This window comes from Callospermophilus lateralis, chromosome 6, assembly GCF_048772815.1.
Source record: "Callospermophilus lateralis isolate mCalLat2 chromosome 6, mCalLat2.hap1, whole genome shotgun sequence".
In the NCBI taxonomy this organism is placed as follows: Eukaryota; Metazoa; Chordata; class Mammalia; order Rodentia; family Sciuridae; genus Callospermophilus; species Callospermophilus lateralis.
In genome coordinates, this window is record NC_135310.1 from 131608272 (window position 1) to 131626775 (window position 18504).

General features: G+C 31.6%; 1 protein-coding gene across 1 annotated transcript; it reads left to right on the forward strand.

Moving 5' to 3' along the window:
* The first annotated feature begins 7400 nt into the window (after positions 1-7400).
* Positions 7401-8339, forward strand: LOC143400859 (olfactory receptor 2B6-like). The gene has a single exon (XM_076857833.1). It carries the CDS (start codon positions 7401-7403, stop codon positions 8337-8339), a length of 939 nt encoding a protein of 312 aa, XP_076713948.1.
* Positions 8340-18504: the final 10165 nt, after the last annotated feature.

Genomic DNA, 18504 nt, shown 5'->3' on the forward strand with positions numbered 1-18504 from the left:
CTCATAGCTTTTCTTTTCCTTCTTGCATTACCTACTTCTACCTCAAATACCTTCCAGTTTTTCCCTGATGTTTCTATTGTAGTTTGCATTACTTATTCATTCTATCTTTACTCTTTCTTTTTATTTTCTTTGTCAATTTTTCTCTTCTCCTTTTCAATTTCTATTTGGTATAATAGTAATTTTATTATCTTTAATAACTGATTTCTCAACCTATTCAAGAACATTACTACTATAATTTTATACCCAGATTACTCAATATAAAGACTTGGCATATATGTTACATGTGTATGTATACACATACATATATATGAATGATTTTACACACACACACACACACACACACACGTGTACACACATACACAAGAATGAAAATATAACATTTGCTGGAAAATGGATAAAACTGGAGAACATAATGCTAAGTGAAATAAGCCAGATTCAGAAAGTCAAGGGTCAAAGTTTTCTCTCTCCTATGTGGAAGCTAGAGCAAAATAAGAAAAAAAAAAAAAAAGGAGGGAGAGAGTCATTTCCATAAAAATAGATGAGAGATCAGTGGAATAGAGGAATGGGAGTGTGGGGAAGGGTGGAGGAATGGGAAAAGGAAGAAACTGCAGAATGAAAATGACCCAATTAAGATGTAAATGCAATATATAAATATGTAAATATTACTACTGTGAAGGACAAATTTAAGAAACAATAAATAAATAGAAAGAGGCCAGTAGAAGAAGAGGAACAAGAGCTGGGAGGAAAATAGGAAATAAGATGGACTGAAATAAAGCAAATTATATTCCATGCATGCATGATTATGTCAACATGAACGTCACTATTATGTATAAACATAATGCACTAATAAAATTTTTTAAATTCCAAACATTGAACCTAATGAGAAATTAAGACACTTAACAAGAATTTAATGACTTGAGTCAAGGAAACAAAACACTTTTATAAAAAAAGTTACAAAACTCTGGGGAAAGAAATTATAGAGGACACAAAAAAAATACAATGAATATATTTATGAATAAAAATTAATATTAAAGTGTTCATATTGCCCAGAGTGTTCTCCAGATTCTATGCTATCAAAGTACTAATGATATTCTTCACAGAATTAGTAAAAAGAAAAAGAAAGTTCTAAAATTCATATGAATGCACAAAGAACCCCAAATTGCCAATTATTCAAAGGACAAAACAGGAGATGCCATATTACATGATTCAAAATATGCCACACAGCTATAGTAACCAAAACAAAAACAGACACACAGACCAATGGAACCGAATAGAGTGTCCAGAAATAACCTCTTGCATTTACAGCCAAATAATTCTCATCAAAGGGGGAAAAAAAAAAGAAAAGGATAGCCTGTTCAATAAGTGGTATATACTGAAAACTGATGTACACAAGACTGAAATTTGACTCCTGTCTCTCATCATATGCAAAAACAAACTCAGGAAGAACATGAATGTAAGATGGGAAACTATGAAATTACCAGAAATAAAATGGCAGAAATTTTTCAAGACATTGGCATAAGCAATAATTTTTTAAAGAAGATCTCAAAAATACAGGTAACAAAAGAACAAAATGGAATTATATCTTCTGCACAGCAAAGAATCAACAGATTGAAGAAGCAATCTAAGAGATGGAAAAAATTGCAAAATATCAAACAAGGGATTATTTTGTAGAATGCATAAGGAACTCAACAGCAAAACAATCAGATTAAACAGTAAAATATTATGTGAGATATTTGAAGAATAAATGAAGTATGGTATCAGAAAACCCACATTTAAATTCCCTCAAATCATTTATCTAACCGATCTGATTTTTCCTACTTATTTAATTCACTGTACAGTTAGTCTTCCAAGTTCATGGGTTCTCTGTCCATACATTCAACAATCATACATGTATTTCTCATGTATACATACATCAATAGATAATGTATTCCATAAATATATCCACAATGATTTATGTCTGTACTAACCATGTGCAGATTTTTTCTTGTCTTTATTGCCATTTTCTTATAACAACTATTTACATTGTATTAGGCATTAAAATTTAATCAAAAATGAATATATACAGGATATATGCAAATACTGTTATTTATAATAAGAGACTTGAAAATCTACAGATTTTTATACCTGTTTGGAATCCTGGAACCAATTTCCCTGAAAATACAGAGCTTGATTGTATCTTATTTAAAATTAGTGTTCAAAAATCATACTTGACTGAAATTTTAGAAAAAAGTAATTCTATAGTTCATATGGAACTACAGAAGATCTCATGCATCCAAAGCAATTTTAAGGAAAAAAAAAAAAAAAGAATGTGAAGGCAAAACATAGCCTGAGTTCCAAATGTCCTACAAAACTTGAGAACCAAAAGAATTTGGTGCTTACACAAAAATAAGCACATAGACCAATGGAAAAGAATAGAAAAATTAGAAATTCCAAAGGATTTTTCCAAGGATATACATTTGTGCAAGGATATCCTCTTCAATAAATGGTGCTGAGGAAAGTGGAGGTCTGCATGTAGAATGAGACCAGACTGCTTTCGCTCATCCTATATAAAAAATAAACTCAAAGTTAATCAAAGACCTTAATGTAAAGCCTCAAACTTTAGAAAAACTAGAAACATCGTGACATTGGTCTGGGCAAGAATTTTTAGACAAAAATATAAAGGTGAAGGCAACAAATGAAAAAAAAAAAGTTTTTTTTTTTCTAAAAGCTTTTAGTTGTTAACAATAGTAAAGGATATAATTAGCAAATTAAAAAGACAAACCTCAGAATAGGAAAAAAAATATTCACACACTATTTATTCAAAAAGGCATTAGCATCCACAATGTATAAGCAACATAATGGTTACAAAGTCATAGCCATGTATAAAGAAGAGTTGGTGTTTTATTACATAGAAGTTTTCTATAGTAAATAATATTTTATTATGTAATTCAATTAGAAGTTTGTACTCAACATAAACAAATGACAAATGTTTGAGATGATGGATAAGTTATATCATCAACATGAATTGTATAAATATACCAAAACATCACACTGTATTCCACAAAGATGCAGTTATTATTCATCAATAGAAAAACAAATACATATCTACAATATTTTTAAATAAATAAAAATGAAATAAATGTTTAACATCTTCTGAAATTGAATATGGTTATTTTAAAACACATCTAACAACAGAAGAGACTCACTTCCAACTTAATTCAATAGGTAACTAATTGTGCAATAAATGCATTTCCATAAAGAACTCTTTCCCATGGAACATGCTCTGCTAACTCAACTGGGATAAGGACAAATAAATGGTCTGCTTGAAACCCATTCCCAAGAGGTTTCAGTAAGAGTATACAAAGAGCGTTCACACAAAGCATCCTTTGTGCTCTCTACTATCACCTATCTAATCTGTCTTTCCTTTTTGGCACCAGTTATCAACTGAAAAACTAAGAGTTTTAAAGTTGATTCTTAAATATTGTACTCATTTTTGTACTACATTTTATTCTTCTCTAGAGTTTGAAAATGTTTAAGGTACTCCTGCAAAAATCCTTTTAACTGAGTCATATTTATCAAAATAAGGTAAGTAAAAATACTTAAGTAAGTAAAAATACTTACTTTATGGGTTAGGTGAATATTCTCAGGAATGGTTGGAATGTGTGTAGAGCATAGTGCCTGATATGAGTATGAAAGTCAGAGAATATTTCATTTGGTTTCAAGGAGACTTCTTTAAAATTCAGAAATGCCTACTCCAATGGCTATAGAAACAATTACATTACTCTTTGTATATATTCTCTTTTTTTGAAACTCTTACATAAAATAACATTAAACACATTTAAATTTCAATAAATATTACTTCTGACATGCTTAGTACCTGAGTGGAGTTTGAAGATTTCATTCAATCATGTGAATATGTTGTATAAATAAGTTTTTAGAATAAGAATTCATATCCCATTTGAATCAAATGTATGATATGTCAAGATCATTGCAATGTTTTGAGCAACTAATAAAAAAATAAGTTTTTAGTATACAAATTTTTCATAGATTGACTTGTCCTCATATTTCATCCAAATGTTTTGATGTCAAATAAAATAACTCTTATTTCTTCTTTTGGTCTTCTACTATATAAAGCTAAGGAATGTGGTAAATATATTGTGTGTGATGAAAAGGAAGTGTGAGTATGATATACTACAATGAAATGTGAATGGAGGTACTAAGGAGATATCAATGGAATAGAGTTTGACACTTTGTTACAGTGACTTTGAGATTTATAGATAAATAGACCCTTGTGAGGTGAAATAGTGATTAAAAATTACTGTAAGTAGTAGATTCAAAAGCCACAGAATCCAAGAATTAAAAGTAATAAAATATGAGAATAACAAGGAGAAAATAAGAGTCCTAAGAATAGAATTATAGAGCTTAATATTGTGTGGATTACCAATGCTTCCAAATAAATTCACAATTGCTGTGATGTCCCTAGGCAAATCTAGTTTTGGACTGAACTCCTCTAGTAGGCTCCAAGAGAGCAGAGCAAACTGAATTAGTCTTTCATACTGAATGCCACATAATCAAACTGAAGATTTAAAGGAAGCAGATAGATCCCAAACAGACCAGATTTTCTATAAAACAGGAGATTTCTCTCTACCTGATTCAGCACAATAAGGAAACTTTCTGTTTTAACTCTTTCAAAATAAAACCTTTAGTAACCTGATGTTAACTAATTAGTTATTTTTCAGTAGTCCTGTTTTCTTACAAAAGTCATGATACTGCTACTGCCCAGTGCTATTACCATGAATACCAAATAAAATTTATCAATGACCAAATGTACTACCATTTTGTCTTTTGAAAGGAGTGATGACCATCCACAAAGCTACAATTATGTGAATAATAAGAATAAAAGTTTTTAAAAATATAAATTTAATAAAATCACTCAAAGAATACTGGAGTAAATGCTTTCATTAAAGATAAAAATAATTATGAAGAATTCATAAAATTTCAAATCTAAATTTACTTTTCAAACTATTGAAGGATGGTTCCTGGTAAAATAATTTAAAGGGTGAATATGACAGTATTAAATGAATAGACAAAGGATGACTCATGCTTCAATTACATAACAATGTGCATAGTTTGCAGTTTTATAAATATTTATTTTTAGAATGCAATTATTGATTCATATCTATCTACAACAGAATTTTTATCATTAAAAATAGGCTATACTATATTTCTGAATGTGTGGTACTAAAAATAACATTTTAAATAATGTTAGCTAAATGAAGTGTCTGGGCCACATTTCTTTATAAATGTTGACAGTGTACAGATACTTTTTACAGAATCTTTAAACTAATTGTCTCAGTATTTCGCCACCTCATTTAAACTATCTATCATTTTTTGGTATTTACAACTGTATCTGTTATAGCAGATTAGAATGAAAGATTAACAACATATGAAAACATATGTAACTAAAATTCCGCTATCATAAATGGTTTTGATATGATAAAATAGATAATGAAGATGGCTACTAATTGATACTAATTGATTTAACAGGGATGAAAGGCTTATTGGCAAACAGGGATCATTAAGGATTAGTTAGAATCATCATCATATTATTATTATTATTATTATTATTATTATTATTATTATATACTTCTGGTCTAGAATCATATACAAAGAGCAAGATTCACATCTCATCTAAGGTCTGAATAGCTTTGTGTGACATGTCACAGGAGGATGTTGAAGCCTCAATGATAAACAAAATATCAAAATTGTACCTTTGAACCATAAAAATGTAGTTTGTTTCTTTAACCACTAGTTTCACTTATAAAGTAACTTGGAATTTTGTGACTAAAATGCTACCATAACCTTCCACCTGAATGTTGCCCAACTTAGACATTGTGGATTTTATGTAACCCAAAGGCATCACTAGATAATGGAAAATATATAAACAAAAATTGTCAATTCATTGTCTTCTCAAAATGCCATTTTTCTCAGCTACTTGACTTTGTCGAATTGAATGTGGATATTTTTGAAAAACACAAGAATATGTATATCCTGACAATGTGAAACAACTTGTGTATTTGAATAGGTCTCCGGGCCTGCATTTGTAAATTGACTTATCTTCTGAGATTAGTTACCTAGAGTTCAAAAATGTATTTGTAACTGTATAATGAGTGGGTCTTAGATAACTGGCCAAAACATACATAAAAACAGGTAATAATCCCATTCAATAAAGGAAAATCCATACAATAGGACTAAACTAACTAAAATCTAACACGAAAAACAAAATGCCCAAAGTTTTAACCAAGCAGTTACAAAAGAAAAAAAAAATTACAGAAAAAACAAATCCTGAAGCATGGAGAAATGTATGTGACTATAGCTCTACTCTCTTCATTTATAATGGAGAAAAATAATATTAAAAGTATTAATATTTCTTTCTAAATTCAAAATAGCTCAGATAGATTTTTTAACATTAAATATTTCTTATTCCCCATAGAGATAATATAATTATTTCACCAACTAATTGGTGCCAGAGAAGGTTATCTTGAATATTATTCTTATGGCTCCACATTAGTTCTTTAATTTTCTTCTACTATCACTACCTCAATATTTTAATATTCATAATATTTTTGTGTTTCCCTAAAGCAGTGCTTCTAAAAATGAGCCACATGATCCTCAGCCCTTATCTCAGTTACTCTATCAGATGCCCAGATACAGGAACAGCCTACTCAATTTTGTTTCTTTGTTCTTTGTTTGACTATATAAAATATAGAGCATAGTAGGCTTCCTTGTGGCATATTTGTGCATACATATACCATAATTTGGCCAATTTCAATCCCTATGACCTCCCCTTATCTTCCTCTTCTCCGTCCCCATAACTTTTCTATACCCTAATATTCTTCCTTCCACTTTCATTAAATCTCCTTTTTTCCTTTTTGCTTTCCCAATACCTTTTGCATATGAGAGAAAACATACTTGTTTTTCTGCATCTGGTTTACTTTGCTGAACACACTCCTGTCCAATTTCATCCTTTTTCCTGCAAGTGACAACTTATTGTTGGCTTTGTGCTCTATTAATTCTTCTGCAAGTCAGAGTTCAACAAACAATATTTTTATGTTTTCAAATCACAATCAATTCTACTTTTCATATAATCCTATTCATAATTTAGGAGATAGCCATATTATACTTAGAAGGAAATTCAGTTTCAGAATGGTGATCTCACTTATTGAAGGCGACCGATTTTAACTTACAGTGCTATGAAGGGAAATTAGGTCACTTGATACAAGATCATTTATATTATTTCCCCAAAAAGTTACTGTATCCCATCTTTCAACAGTGGATAAACAATGAATAATAATGTATTATCATTATTTATAAATTTTTTTTTATTTTTTCCCGATTATAGGTAAAACAAATTGGAAAGTATGGCACTAATTAACAATAGCCACCCTGATGATTTTATTCTACTAGGCTTTGCTGACCGTCCTTGGCTAGAGTTTCCAATATTTGTTATTCTTCTCATAACATACCCCATGGCCATGATGGGAAACATCGCCATCATTCTGGTGTGCAAGATAGATGCCCGTCTGCACAGCCCCATGTATTTCTTCCTCACCAACCTTTCCTTTTTGGACATGTGTTACACCACCAGCATTGTGCCTCAGATGCTATTTAACCTAGGAAGCTCTAAGAAGACCATCAGCTATGTGGGGTGTGCATTTCAGCTTTATTTATTCAGCACAATGGGAGCCACTGAATGTCTTCTCTTGGCTGTCATGTCTTTTGATCGCTATGTAGCCATTTGCAGACCTCTGCACTACACCCTCATCATGAATCAGCACATCTGCATCTTATTAATATCCATTACATGGCTATGTGGACTGACCTATGCTATCTCAGAAGCCACACTTACATTACAATTGCCACTGTGTGGCACCAATAAACTGGATCACTTGTTGTGTGAGATTCCAGTTCTGATAAAGACTGCCTGTGGGGAAAAGGAGGCTAATGAACTTGCACTCTCTGTGGCCTGCATTTTTATAATAGCTGTTCCTCTATGCTTAATTCTTGCCTCCTATGCTATCATTGCTCATTCCATACTTAAGATTAAATGTTCTGAGGGGAGGGAAAAGGCCTTTGGAACATGTTCCTCTCATCTCATTGTAGTTTTCTTATTTTATGGTCCAGCCATTAGCATGTACCTTCAGCCCACCTCTTCCATTTCAAGAGACCAGCCCAAGTTCATGGCTCTCTTCTATGGAGTGATGATTCCTACAATCAACCCCTTTATCTACACCCTGAGGAATAAGGATGTCAAGGGGGCACTAGGCAATATGGGAAGGAGCATTTTTTGTTCCAAGTGATACTTTGGAATCTTTAAGTAAAATTATTTCACAATTACAGCAAGCATATACATCATGTTATAATAACTCATTTTCTCAAATATAGTCTCAGGTTACCTGTATTTCTTGAACATGTATTATTTTTTTCCTTATAATCATGTTAAGCAATTATCATAATTAAATTATGATATTCTATTAATATGCACCTGTAATGGCCTTTTTGGGGAAGGGGGATATATTAAAATAGGTCTATTCAGATTCTCACATGCTAAAATAGTAACTCTGTTAAGTAGTTTAAAAATTAACAATATATATTATAATTTTTTAATATTTTTAGTTGTAGTTGGCACAATTCCTTTATTTCTATGTGGAGCTGAGGATCAAACGCAGGGCCTTTCATGTGCTAGGTGAGCACTCTATCGCTGAGCCACAACCCCACCCCATATATTATAAATTTATTAGTGCAAGCTAATTCTCAGAACAAAAGCATGGCGACCATTTATCACTGTGCTGCATCAATTCACCTAAGGACCATTTATCACTGTGCTGCATCAATTCACCTAAGAAACGTTTCATCACAGTGCAAATTTTGCAGACATGCATGTGCACAGACTGGCTTTAGTATGCATTCTTTGTGAAGTATTCTATGCTTTAAAAGAATAATAAGTCTCATACATTTATCAACTTCAATTTGTATAGCTACTAGGACTTTTGAAAATTCCATTGTAATTTTTGCTTAATGAAAAATGTGCGGTGTTTTGTATGTTTAATGGATTTATCATTAAATATTATGAAGAGTCAAATAAAGTGATATATTTCCTAAAATTCCTTTGAGATATTATAAGTACATGTCTTCAGAATCAGCAACAGAACAAGGAATTGAGATTAATAATTATTGGCAATCTGGCAACATTTATTCAAATAAGTTGGAATAGTCTGGAATGTCCTCTTAGACTGTGAAATAATCAGTATAAGAAGAAGTAATTTATTTTTAGAATGAAGAGCAATTTCGTTATGTCAACAAACTATGAGTATATTTTTATTGATTAAAATTTTTGATGCAAGTAATGCTCAAAATTTGTAGATTAAAAAAAAAATAATGGGGCCAGGCATGGTGGCACACACCTGTAATCCCAATAACTTGGAAGCCTGAGATAGGGGCATCTCGAGTTTAAAACCAGCCTCGGCAAAAGCAAGGCACTAAGCAACTCAGTGAGACCCTGTCTCTAAATAAAAGACAAAATAGTGATGGGGATGTGGCTCAGTGGTCTAGTGTCCTTGAGTTCAATCCCTAGTACCCACCCCCCAAGAAAAGATAGTGGGGTAAAAAATATAAACCAGTGATAGAGCTATTACTCATCATGCTTGAGGTCCTGGGTTCCATCCTCCAAAATAATAATAATAATAATAATAATAATAATAATAATAATAACAACAATAAAAGTGCTGCTAAGATTTAATTCTGAGATCCAAGCTCTTATTTTTTTTTAATTTGCCCCTTCCAAAATGAAAGTATTGAATGTTAACATAAATTTGTATTAAGAAAGAAATATAGATCACAAGGGTCTTTCCCTCCTGACATGGATTAAAGCTTTTATAAAACAAGATTGACAATTGACAGGGTTTGGCCATTTGTGAACTTTTTCCTTCCCTTCTGTGAGGATACAGTAATACTCATCTGCAATGGATGCAATAAACAAGGTGCCATCTTGTAAGTTGAAACTGGGTCCTTACCAGACACTAAAACTACTGGTGTGAGAAATAAATTGCTATTGTTTATAAACAACACAGTCTCAGATACTTTGTCATAGAAGCACAAATGGATTCACAAAACTTAAATGTTGTCACTAATTTATAATGTATGAGAGAAAATTAAGGGCATTGCAGTTATTTGTTGCTCAATTTGTGTTTTCAGAATCCAACATGCTCTTTTAGCATGAAGAAATAAACATTGTATGAAAAACAGGGTCTCCTTTGGAGTTTTCTGGCATGTTTTCTGGATGGATTGTTGGAAGAAAAACTTACATCTTAGCCTGAACACGAATCAATTGTAACCCAGATACAATCTTTTAAAAATAACAGGTAAGCTAGTACTGGTCCAGTACTCAAGAGCATTGGTCTTTGTGAATCTAATTTGGAAATTTTTAACTTTTAAAATATGACCAATTTCTGGCTGGTTGCTAGCTAAATGCCAGAAAATGATTCTAAATCTTGTGCACACACATGCACTTAAGTAAATACAAATTTTGTAATGTTAAATAATATCTTTGAACACTTTTATTAATTAATGTCACACCTAAGTCTAACATACTGAAAAATACAGTATTTTTAGATCTGTGGGGGCGGGGGGATCCAGAAAGATTTTTTTTTTTTGAAAGCACAGATAGAGAGACTGGATACAATTATTAAGATACATGTTCAGTTATCCTCTGCCCTGGATAAATGGGTATGCTGTCTTCTAGACTTGTTGAGATGTATGAACATATTTCAGACTCTGTGAAAAAAAATCAGAACTTCCTAAGAATTACCTACAAAAATATCAGGATAAATGATATTGAGAGTATTGGAGGAGAAAATGAACAAAGATGTTTTAATTGGCCAGAACTCCTGAAAAATAAAAGGAAGACAGTACCTTTTGTCAATAAGAAAGTATAAGGTGTGAAAAACAAAAATAATGTCAACATGTATTTTGGAAATTCACTAGGTAGAAATCAAAATATTTTAGAATAATTTTCATCTTTATAGCATTATAATTTCAAAGTTAGAAGTATTCTGTTCTAAGAGGTATGAGTCAGTGTAAACCAAGACTCTGATCAATAAATGCCTTTATGACTGATATCAATCCAGTGATGTTTTACTCTGATACTAAGAATTCCAATAACTTGGAGGAGTCCCAAGGTCCACTAAAGGATGAAGGTTTGGTGGAGAAGCATTAGATATAGTGCAACAGGGAAATGTATGTCAGATTTTGTTTAAAGAAAGAATAATAGGTAAAAATAAATACTTATCTAAGGTATATAGTTTCCCATTATTATAAAATGATGCTATTTAATTAGTTATAGTCTGACACAATACCTCTATTTTATTTATTTATTTATTTTTATGTGGTGCTGAGGAGCAAACCCAGTGCTTTGCATGTGCTAAGTAAGCGCTCTACCACTGAGCCACAACCCCAACCCCAAAATTATGCTATATTTTGAGGAAATGCTGAAGTTTCTTTTTTTAACTTGAACAGAAATAAAATAAAATACATATGAACAGAAAATAAAACTTCAGTGTACAGGGAGCACTCAATTAGTCACTTAAGAATTTATTCTGCAAACAAAACTTTAAACTTAACTGTTTTCATTAGGATTCACATTGTACCAAAAAATTCAATCTTTCCTATGTGTGTCACTTTTTAACTGTTGTCCTTGAGGACTGAAAGTCTTGACATATATTAAGATTTAATTCTTTATACAGATAAGAAATTGATAAATAACTATCTATTTATATTCCACACACTACTTCCCATTACTCTTCTTTTTCAACAACCACATTGTAAACATCCCTTAAAACCTTTTTTGAATCTTATATCAACAACAATGTTAATATTTTCATTTCCTAAAATTTTCTGCATTTTCTTTCTTTTGTGTATTTACTTACTTCTTTCTTTTTATAAATGAGCTTTATAATTATACATTGTAGTTGGGTTTATCTCAATAAATTCATATATGCATGGAAATCAATTTCAATTCATGATTCCACACAGTCCCCTCCCCCTTTCCTTTCAATCCTACCTCCCTTCTCTCATTCACTTTTTCTATCATACTAGACTTCATTTCTATTGTCTATTAATTTGTGTTTGATCTTTTGTGTTTGAGTTTGACAAAGTTCACTTAGCATAATATTCTCCATTTTCATTCATTTACTGACAAATGCCATGTTTTCATTCTTTATTATGGCCTTGACATAATAAAGAATACACACACACACACACACACATACACAATGAAGCTCTTAAGGTAAATAAATTGTGGTATATATACAATTTCTTAATCCATTCATCTATTTCTGGGGATTTGGGTTGAATACATATTTTATTTAGTTTTTTTTTCAAGCAACAAATTTTTAAATTTGTTCATTTTATTTTTTTTATTGGTTGTTCAAAACATTACAAAGCTCTTGACATATCATATTTCATACATTAGATTCAAGTGGGTTAAAAATTTGTTCATTTTTGATATGCATAACAATAGAGTGTATTTTGACATATTATACATATGTGGAGTATGACTTCCATTCTTGTGGTAGTACAGGATGTGGAATTACACTAGTCATGCATTCATATATGAAAATAGGAAAATTATGTCCAATTCATTCTACTGTCCTTCCTATTTCCCTCTCCCCTCCCTTCCGTTTATTCTCCTTTGTCTAATCCAATTAACTTCTATTCTTCCCCCTCTGCACCCTCCCTTGTTTTGGATTAGCATGCACATATCAGAGAGAACATTCAGCCTTTGGGTTTTGGGGGTTGGCTTATTTCACTTTCATGATAGTTTCCAGTTTCATTAATTTTCTTTCAAATGCCATAATTTCATTCTTCTTTATGCCTGAGCAATATTTCATGCCACATTTTCTTTATCCATTCATTTGTTGAAGAGCACGTAGGTTGTTTCCATAGCTTGGCTATTGTGAATTGAGCTGCTATAAATATTGATGTGGCTGTAGTATTATGATTTTAAGTCCTTTGAGTATAGAACAAGGAGTGAGATAACTGGATCAAATGCAGGTTCCTTTATAAATTGTCAAAGAATCTCCATACTGCTTTCCATAATGCTTGGAACAATTTGCAGCCCATCAGCAATGTATGGGAGTAGCTTTCTCCTCACATCTTCACCAATATTTATTGATACTTGTATTCTTTATTATTGTGGTTCTGACTGGAGTGATATGGGATCTCAGTGTAGTTTTAATTTGTATTTCTCTAATTGCTAGGGATGTTGAACATTTTTTTCATGTTTTTCAACTATCAATATTTCTCCTTCTGTGAAGTGCTTTTTCAGCTCCTTTGTCCATTTATTGATTGAGTTATTTTTTGGTGTTAACTTTATTGAGTTCTTTATATATCCCGGAGATTAATGCTCTATCTGAGGTGCAGGTGGTAAAGATTTTCTCCCATTCTATAGGCTCTCTCTTCACATTCTTGATTGTTTTATTTGCTGTGAAGAAGCCTTTTAGTTTGATACTATCTAACTTATTGAGTCTTGGATAATAGGAACATATCTCAACATTGTAAAAGCTATATATGCTAAACTCAAGACCAACATTATTATAAATAGAGAAAAATACAAAGCATTCCTGTTAAAAACTGGAACAAGACAGGGCAGCCCTCTTTCACCACTTTCATTAGCAGTTCTTGAAACCCTAGCCAGAGCAATTAGACAAAAGAAAGAAATGAAAGTGATACAAATAGGAAAAGAAGAGCTAGCTCAAAAAGAGACACAGAATAGCCAAAGCAATCCTTAGCAAGAAAAGAGAAGGAGGAGTCTTCATAATACCAGAACTTAAATTATACTACAGAGCTAGAGTTAAAAAAAAAACAGCATAGTATTGGAACAAAAACAGACATGAAGACCAGTGTAACAGAATAGAAGACACAGAGACAACCCCATGTGAATACAGTTATCACATAGTACACAAAAATGCCATACACATACATTTGAGAAAAGATAGCCTCTTCAACAAATGGTGCTGGGAAAACTGGAAATCTACATGTATTATAATGAAATTTAACCCCTATCTCTCACTGTGTACAAAACTCAATTCAAAGTGGACCAATGACCTAGGTATTTGGTTATTTTTGTTTTCAATAATGCCTCTTCCAGTTTTTCATCTCTTTAAGTTTCCTTAAAATAAACTATACTATAGAATTAAAAAAATGTTAAAATGCACTTTCAAGAATATGTTTCTGGAATAAGAAGAAAGACTATTTATAGACCCCTCAAAAAAGTTATTTTCCAAAGGCAGATGTCAAAGATTGGAATGTCTACAACAAGTATATAGAAGCACATCAAGATAATAGTATAATAAAGGAAATACATAAGAAAGATCATACACAAATATTGAAAAGGGGCATGAGTCAGTGAATGCTTTAGGCACTTTGCATTTGAAATCTTTGATAGTCTTCCAAGAACCCTTCAAGATTTGAATTATCCAGCATTGATAAATAATGATGTTGTGTCTCATCATTACTTTTTATTAACACATTAATTGTATAAATAATGGAATTTACTGTGATATTTCTATGCCTGTATATAGCACACATTGATCACGTCCAACCACTGATCTTCCACAATTGCCCCTATCCAATTGGCAGACTCAACATCTTTATTTGGATGTGGTGCTGAGGATCGAACCTGGGCCACACGCATGCCAGGCGAGCACACTACCACTTGAACCACATTCCCAGCCCTCAATTTGGCATTTTAGTTTCCACATATGAAAGGGAACCTGCAATACTTGTCTTTCTGTGTCTAGCATTTTACTTTACAGGATGCTCTCCATTTTGTTGCAAATGACAGGATTTCTTTTTCTTTTTCTTTTTTTAGGACTGAATAGTACTCCAGTGTGTGTGTGTGTGTGTGTGTGTGTGTGTGTGTGTGTGTACACATATATATATTTTCCCAATCAGTTTATCTATTGATGGGCATTTGGGGTGATTACATATCTCAGCTATTGTGAATAGTGTGGAAATAAATATGAGCATGCAGAAATCTCTTTTGTATGAAAACTTCATTTCCTTCGGATATATATTCAGCAGTGGGGTAGCTAGATCATTTAGCAGTTCTTTTTGAGAAACATCCACATTTCCACTGTTACTATTTATTCCTCTTTCTCCACATCCTTACCAGCATTTGCTATTTTTTGTTTTGTTTTGTTTTTTCTTTTCATTTTTGTTTCTTTGGTGTTTGATTTTGTTTGTTTGTTTGTTTATTACAATAACCATTCTAACTGGTATAAAATGGTATCTAGCTAGAGTTTTAATTTACATTTATTTGCTGATTAATGATATTGAACATTTTTTTCATATATTTATCAGTCATTTGTATTTCTTTTGAGAAATATCTATTTAGATCATTTGCTTATTTTTAACTGAATTTTTAAAATTTGTTACTGTTAAGTTTTTTGAGCTCTCTATATATTCCAGATTCTGTAGGTTGTCTCTTCACTCTGTTGATTGTTTCTGCTGTACAGAAGCATTTGGTTTGATGTAATCCCATTGTCAATTTTTGTTTTTGTTCCTTGGGCTTTAAGACTGGGGTCAAGACAATGATGTCCATTCTCACTGCTTTTATTTAATATAGGACTAGAAATTTTAACTACAGCAATTATATAAGGTAAAGAAATAAAAACCATACAAATAAGAGAAAGGATAAAGTGGAATTACCCCTGTCTGTAGATGATATGATTCTATTCATAGAAAAACCTGAAGACTCCATCAGAAAAGTAGCAATAAAGTAGCAAGATACCCAACAAACATACAAAAATTTTTAGCTTTTCTCTACCCAAAGAATGAACTTGCTGAGAAAAAAAATGAAAATCCATCATTTATTATAGAGTTTGTATAGTATATGTTAGAACTGAGTCTCAAAAGAGAGCTTTTCTTTTTTTTTCTTTTTTGCTATATTGTTTTTCATTTTACATGAAATTTATTTTATACTTGAAAATTTTTGAATGTATTTTTAAATCACACTAAAATACGAATAATAAGTAGCATCATGTAAAAATTTTAGAACTGTATTTATTGTATAATTTTAAATCCACCTTAGTTTTTTTATGCATACAGTTTGGTAGCATTAAGTTCTTTCCCATTGTTGTATAACCACCACCACCATCCATCTTCAAAAATCTTTTAATATTCAAACTGAAATTTTGCACACATAAAATAATAAAGTACCATTTCTTCACCCAAACCATTAGAAACCATTTTTCTGCTTTATGTGTTTATGAATATGACTATTCTAGATAAATATTAAAATTGAAATAATATAATAGTTATACTTTTGTGACTCTCTTATTTCATTTAGAATGATGTCTTTATGATTCATTCATATTATTCATTGTGTCAGAATCTCTGGGCTTTTTTGTCTGTATATATGAATTTATGTCAATTTTAATCAACAGAAATAGTATTTACTTTAAATTGAACAATAACAAATTATAATTTTATTAGGTACAAAACAATGATTAAACTACATATTCATTATAGACTTGTTAAATCTATAACGCTTTCCATTTTTAAATACATGCTTTCTTCAATTAGAACAAGCTATTTGTAAAATGAAGTGCATTTAATATTACACATGCAAAATTATGAATAATTCAATAAATTACAAGCTGAAGACTACATGTATGTTACATTAGAAGGAGAATTAATGCTAAATTAGAACAAGGGACCACAACCAATGGTAAAATTTTAAATGTGCATTGATAAAGGTGATGATACTTTACAGTATATTCAATCATAACATTATAAAAGATCTCTATTTTAAGACTACGTTTAGTAGCATAAAAATAATTTGAAGTAGGAAATATCTTAAAAATGATTTGATAAAGTTACTATAACCATGAGATTATTGACTAGGATGGATAATAAAAGTGAAAAAAATGAGAAGTTGTGAGATATTGGTATAATAGTTTAATTTGGAAATTTTATTAAATATGGGTCCTCTGAGAAAGCGATGAGTTAAAGATAATGAATCTGTTTTAAGTCTAGAAGACCGAACAGAAGATGTACATTTTCTCAAGAACTATACAGTGTCAAGAAAATAGTTTTTCAGAAGAAGGCAGAGCAAGATGGAGAATATGCCTATTAACAATACTCTTTCCTCTACAAATTCATGAATAGAAACAATGATTATATAATCAAAAATATATTTACAAGACCTAACAAAACCAGATAAGAGATCATAGTACCTAGTTATTGTATAATGATAAAGAAGACACATTCAAGATCACAGGAAGAACTGTTTAATATTACCCATGGCCCCTCTCACAACCCCAGGCAGAATAGTGCAGAGGGACATGTCATCTACTTAGAATAATAAAAGAGAAGTAAGTATAGGACTTTAACTTGCAACCTAACACAGGGATAACAAAGTAAAAACCAGTACCAAGAGTCATCCACAGTCCCTTACTTTAGACCATGACACATGAACTGATTCATCAGATAGGCTATATCATGAGGCAAGAACCTGTAGCCTCTCGGAGACAAATTCATCCTCCAGCTCATATCACTGCTGACAAACTACAGATGCCTTGGTCACTGTTGTGTATCCAAAGTATTCTGGCAGAAAGACCTCTAGTAGCTACAAGCTTCAGACACACCAAAGTGGAATATATACCTCAGAGACCATAAGCTTACAGTACCAACTTCAAAGGCCATGAAATCCCATCAGCATGGCAGTCTTACCTTAGAGTGTCCATAGCATGTCAATGATAGTAGAGCATGGGCTCAAGGACACCTTCAGAAAGTCTACCCAAATTCTATCAACAGACTTATGGTTTAAAAGGCATTCCAAGATGAAACCAGGCTGTCAAAACTGTAATAAGTACCTACTTCTTGAAAGCATCGACATCAATACATAACCACAAGGATCATGAACAACCATGGCAAAATAATATCACCAAATATGCAGAATTATATGCCAAAAACTGACTCTAAAGAGACAGAGATATAGACTACATGACAAAGAATTCAAAAGTGGCACATAAACTGGCTCAAAATATTCAGTGAAGTCATCGTAACCAAGATGATATGGTAGTTGGTCACAAACACACACACACACACATAACCAGTGGAAGATTAGAAAGAGCAAAAATATAAAGCCACTCATTTATAACCAAACAAATTTTTCTCAAAGATTCCAAGAATACACAATGGGAAGAGAATAATCTCTTCCATAAATGGTGCTAATAAAATATGATATTCTGAATCCATCAGAATATTAGAATGTTATCTTTGATAAAAAAAATAATTCAAAATGGATGAAAGACTGAAGTGTAAGACTTAAACCTATGAAACCACTAGAAGAAAAGAGGGATAAAAACTTTGGGCCTGGGTGATGAATGTTTGAAAATGAATTTGAAAGCACAAGTGACAAAAACAAAAAATGACAATTGGATTATATCAAACTAAAAGACT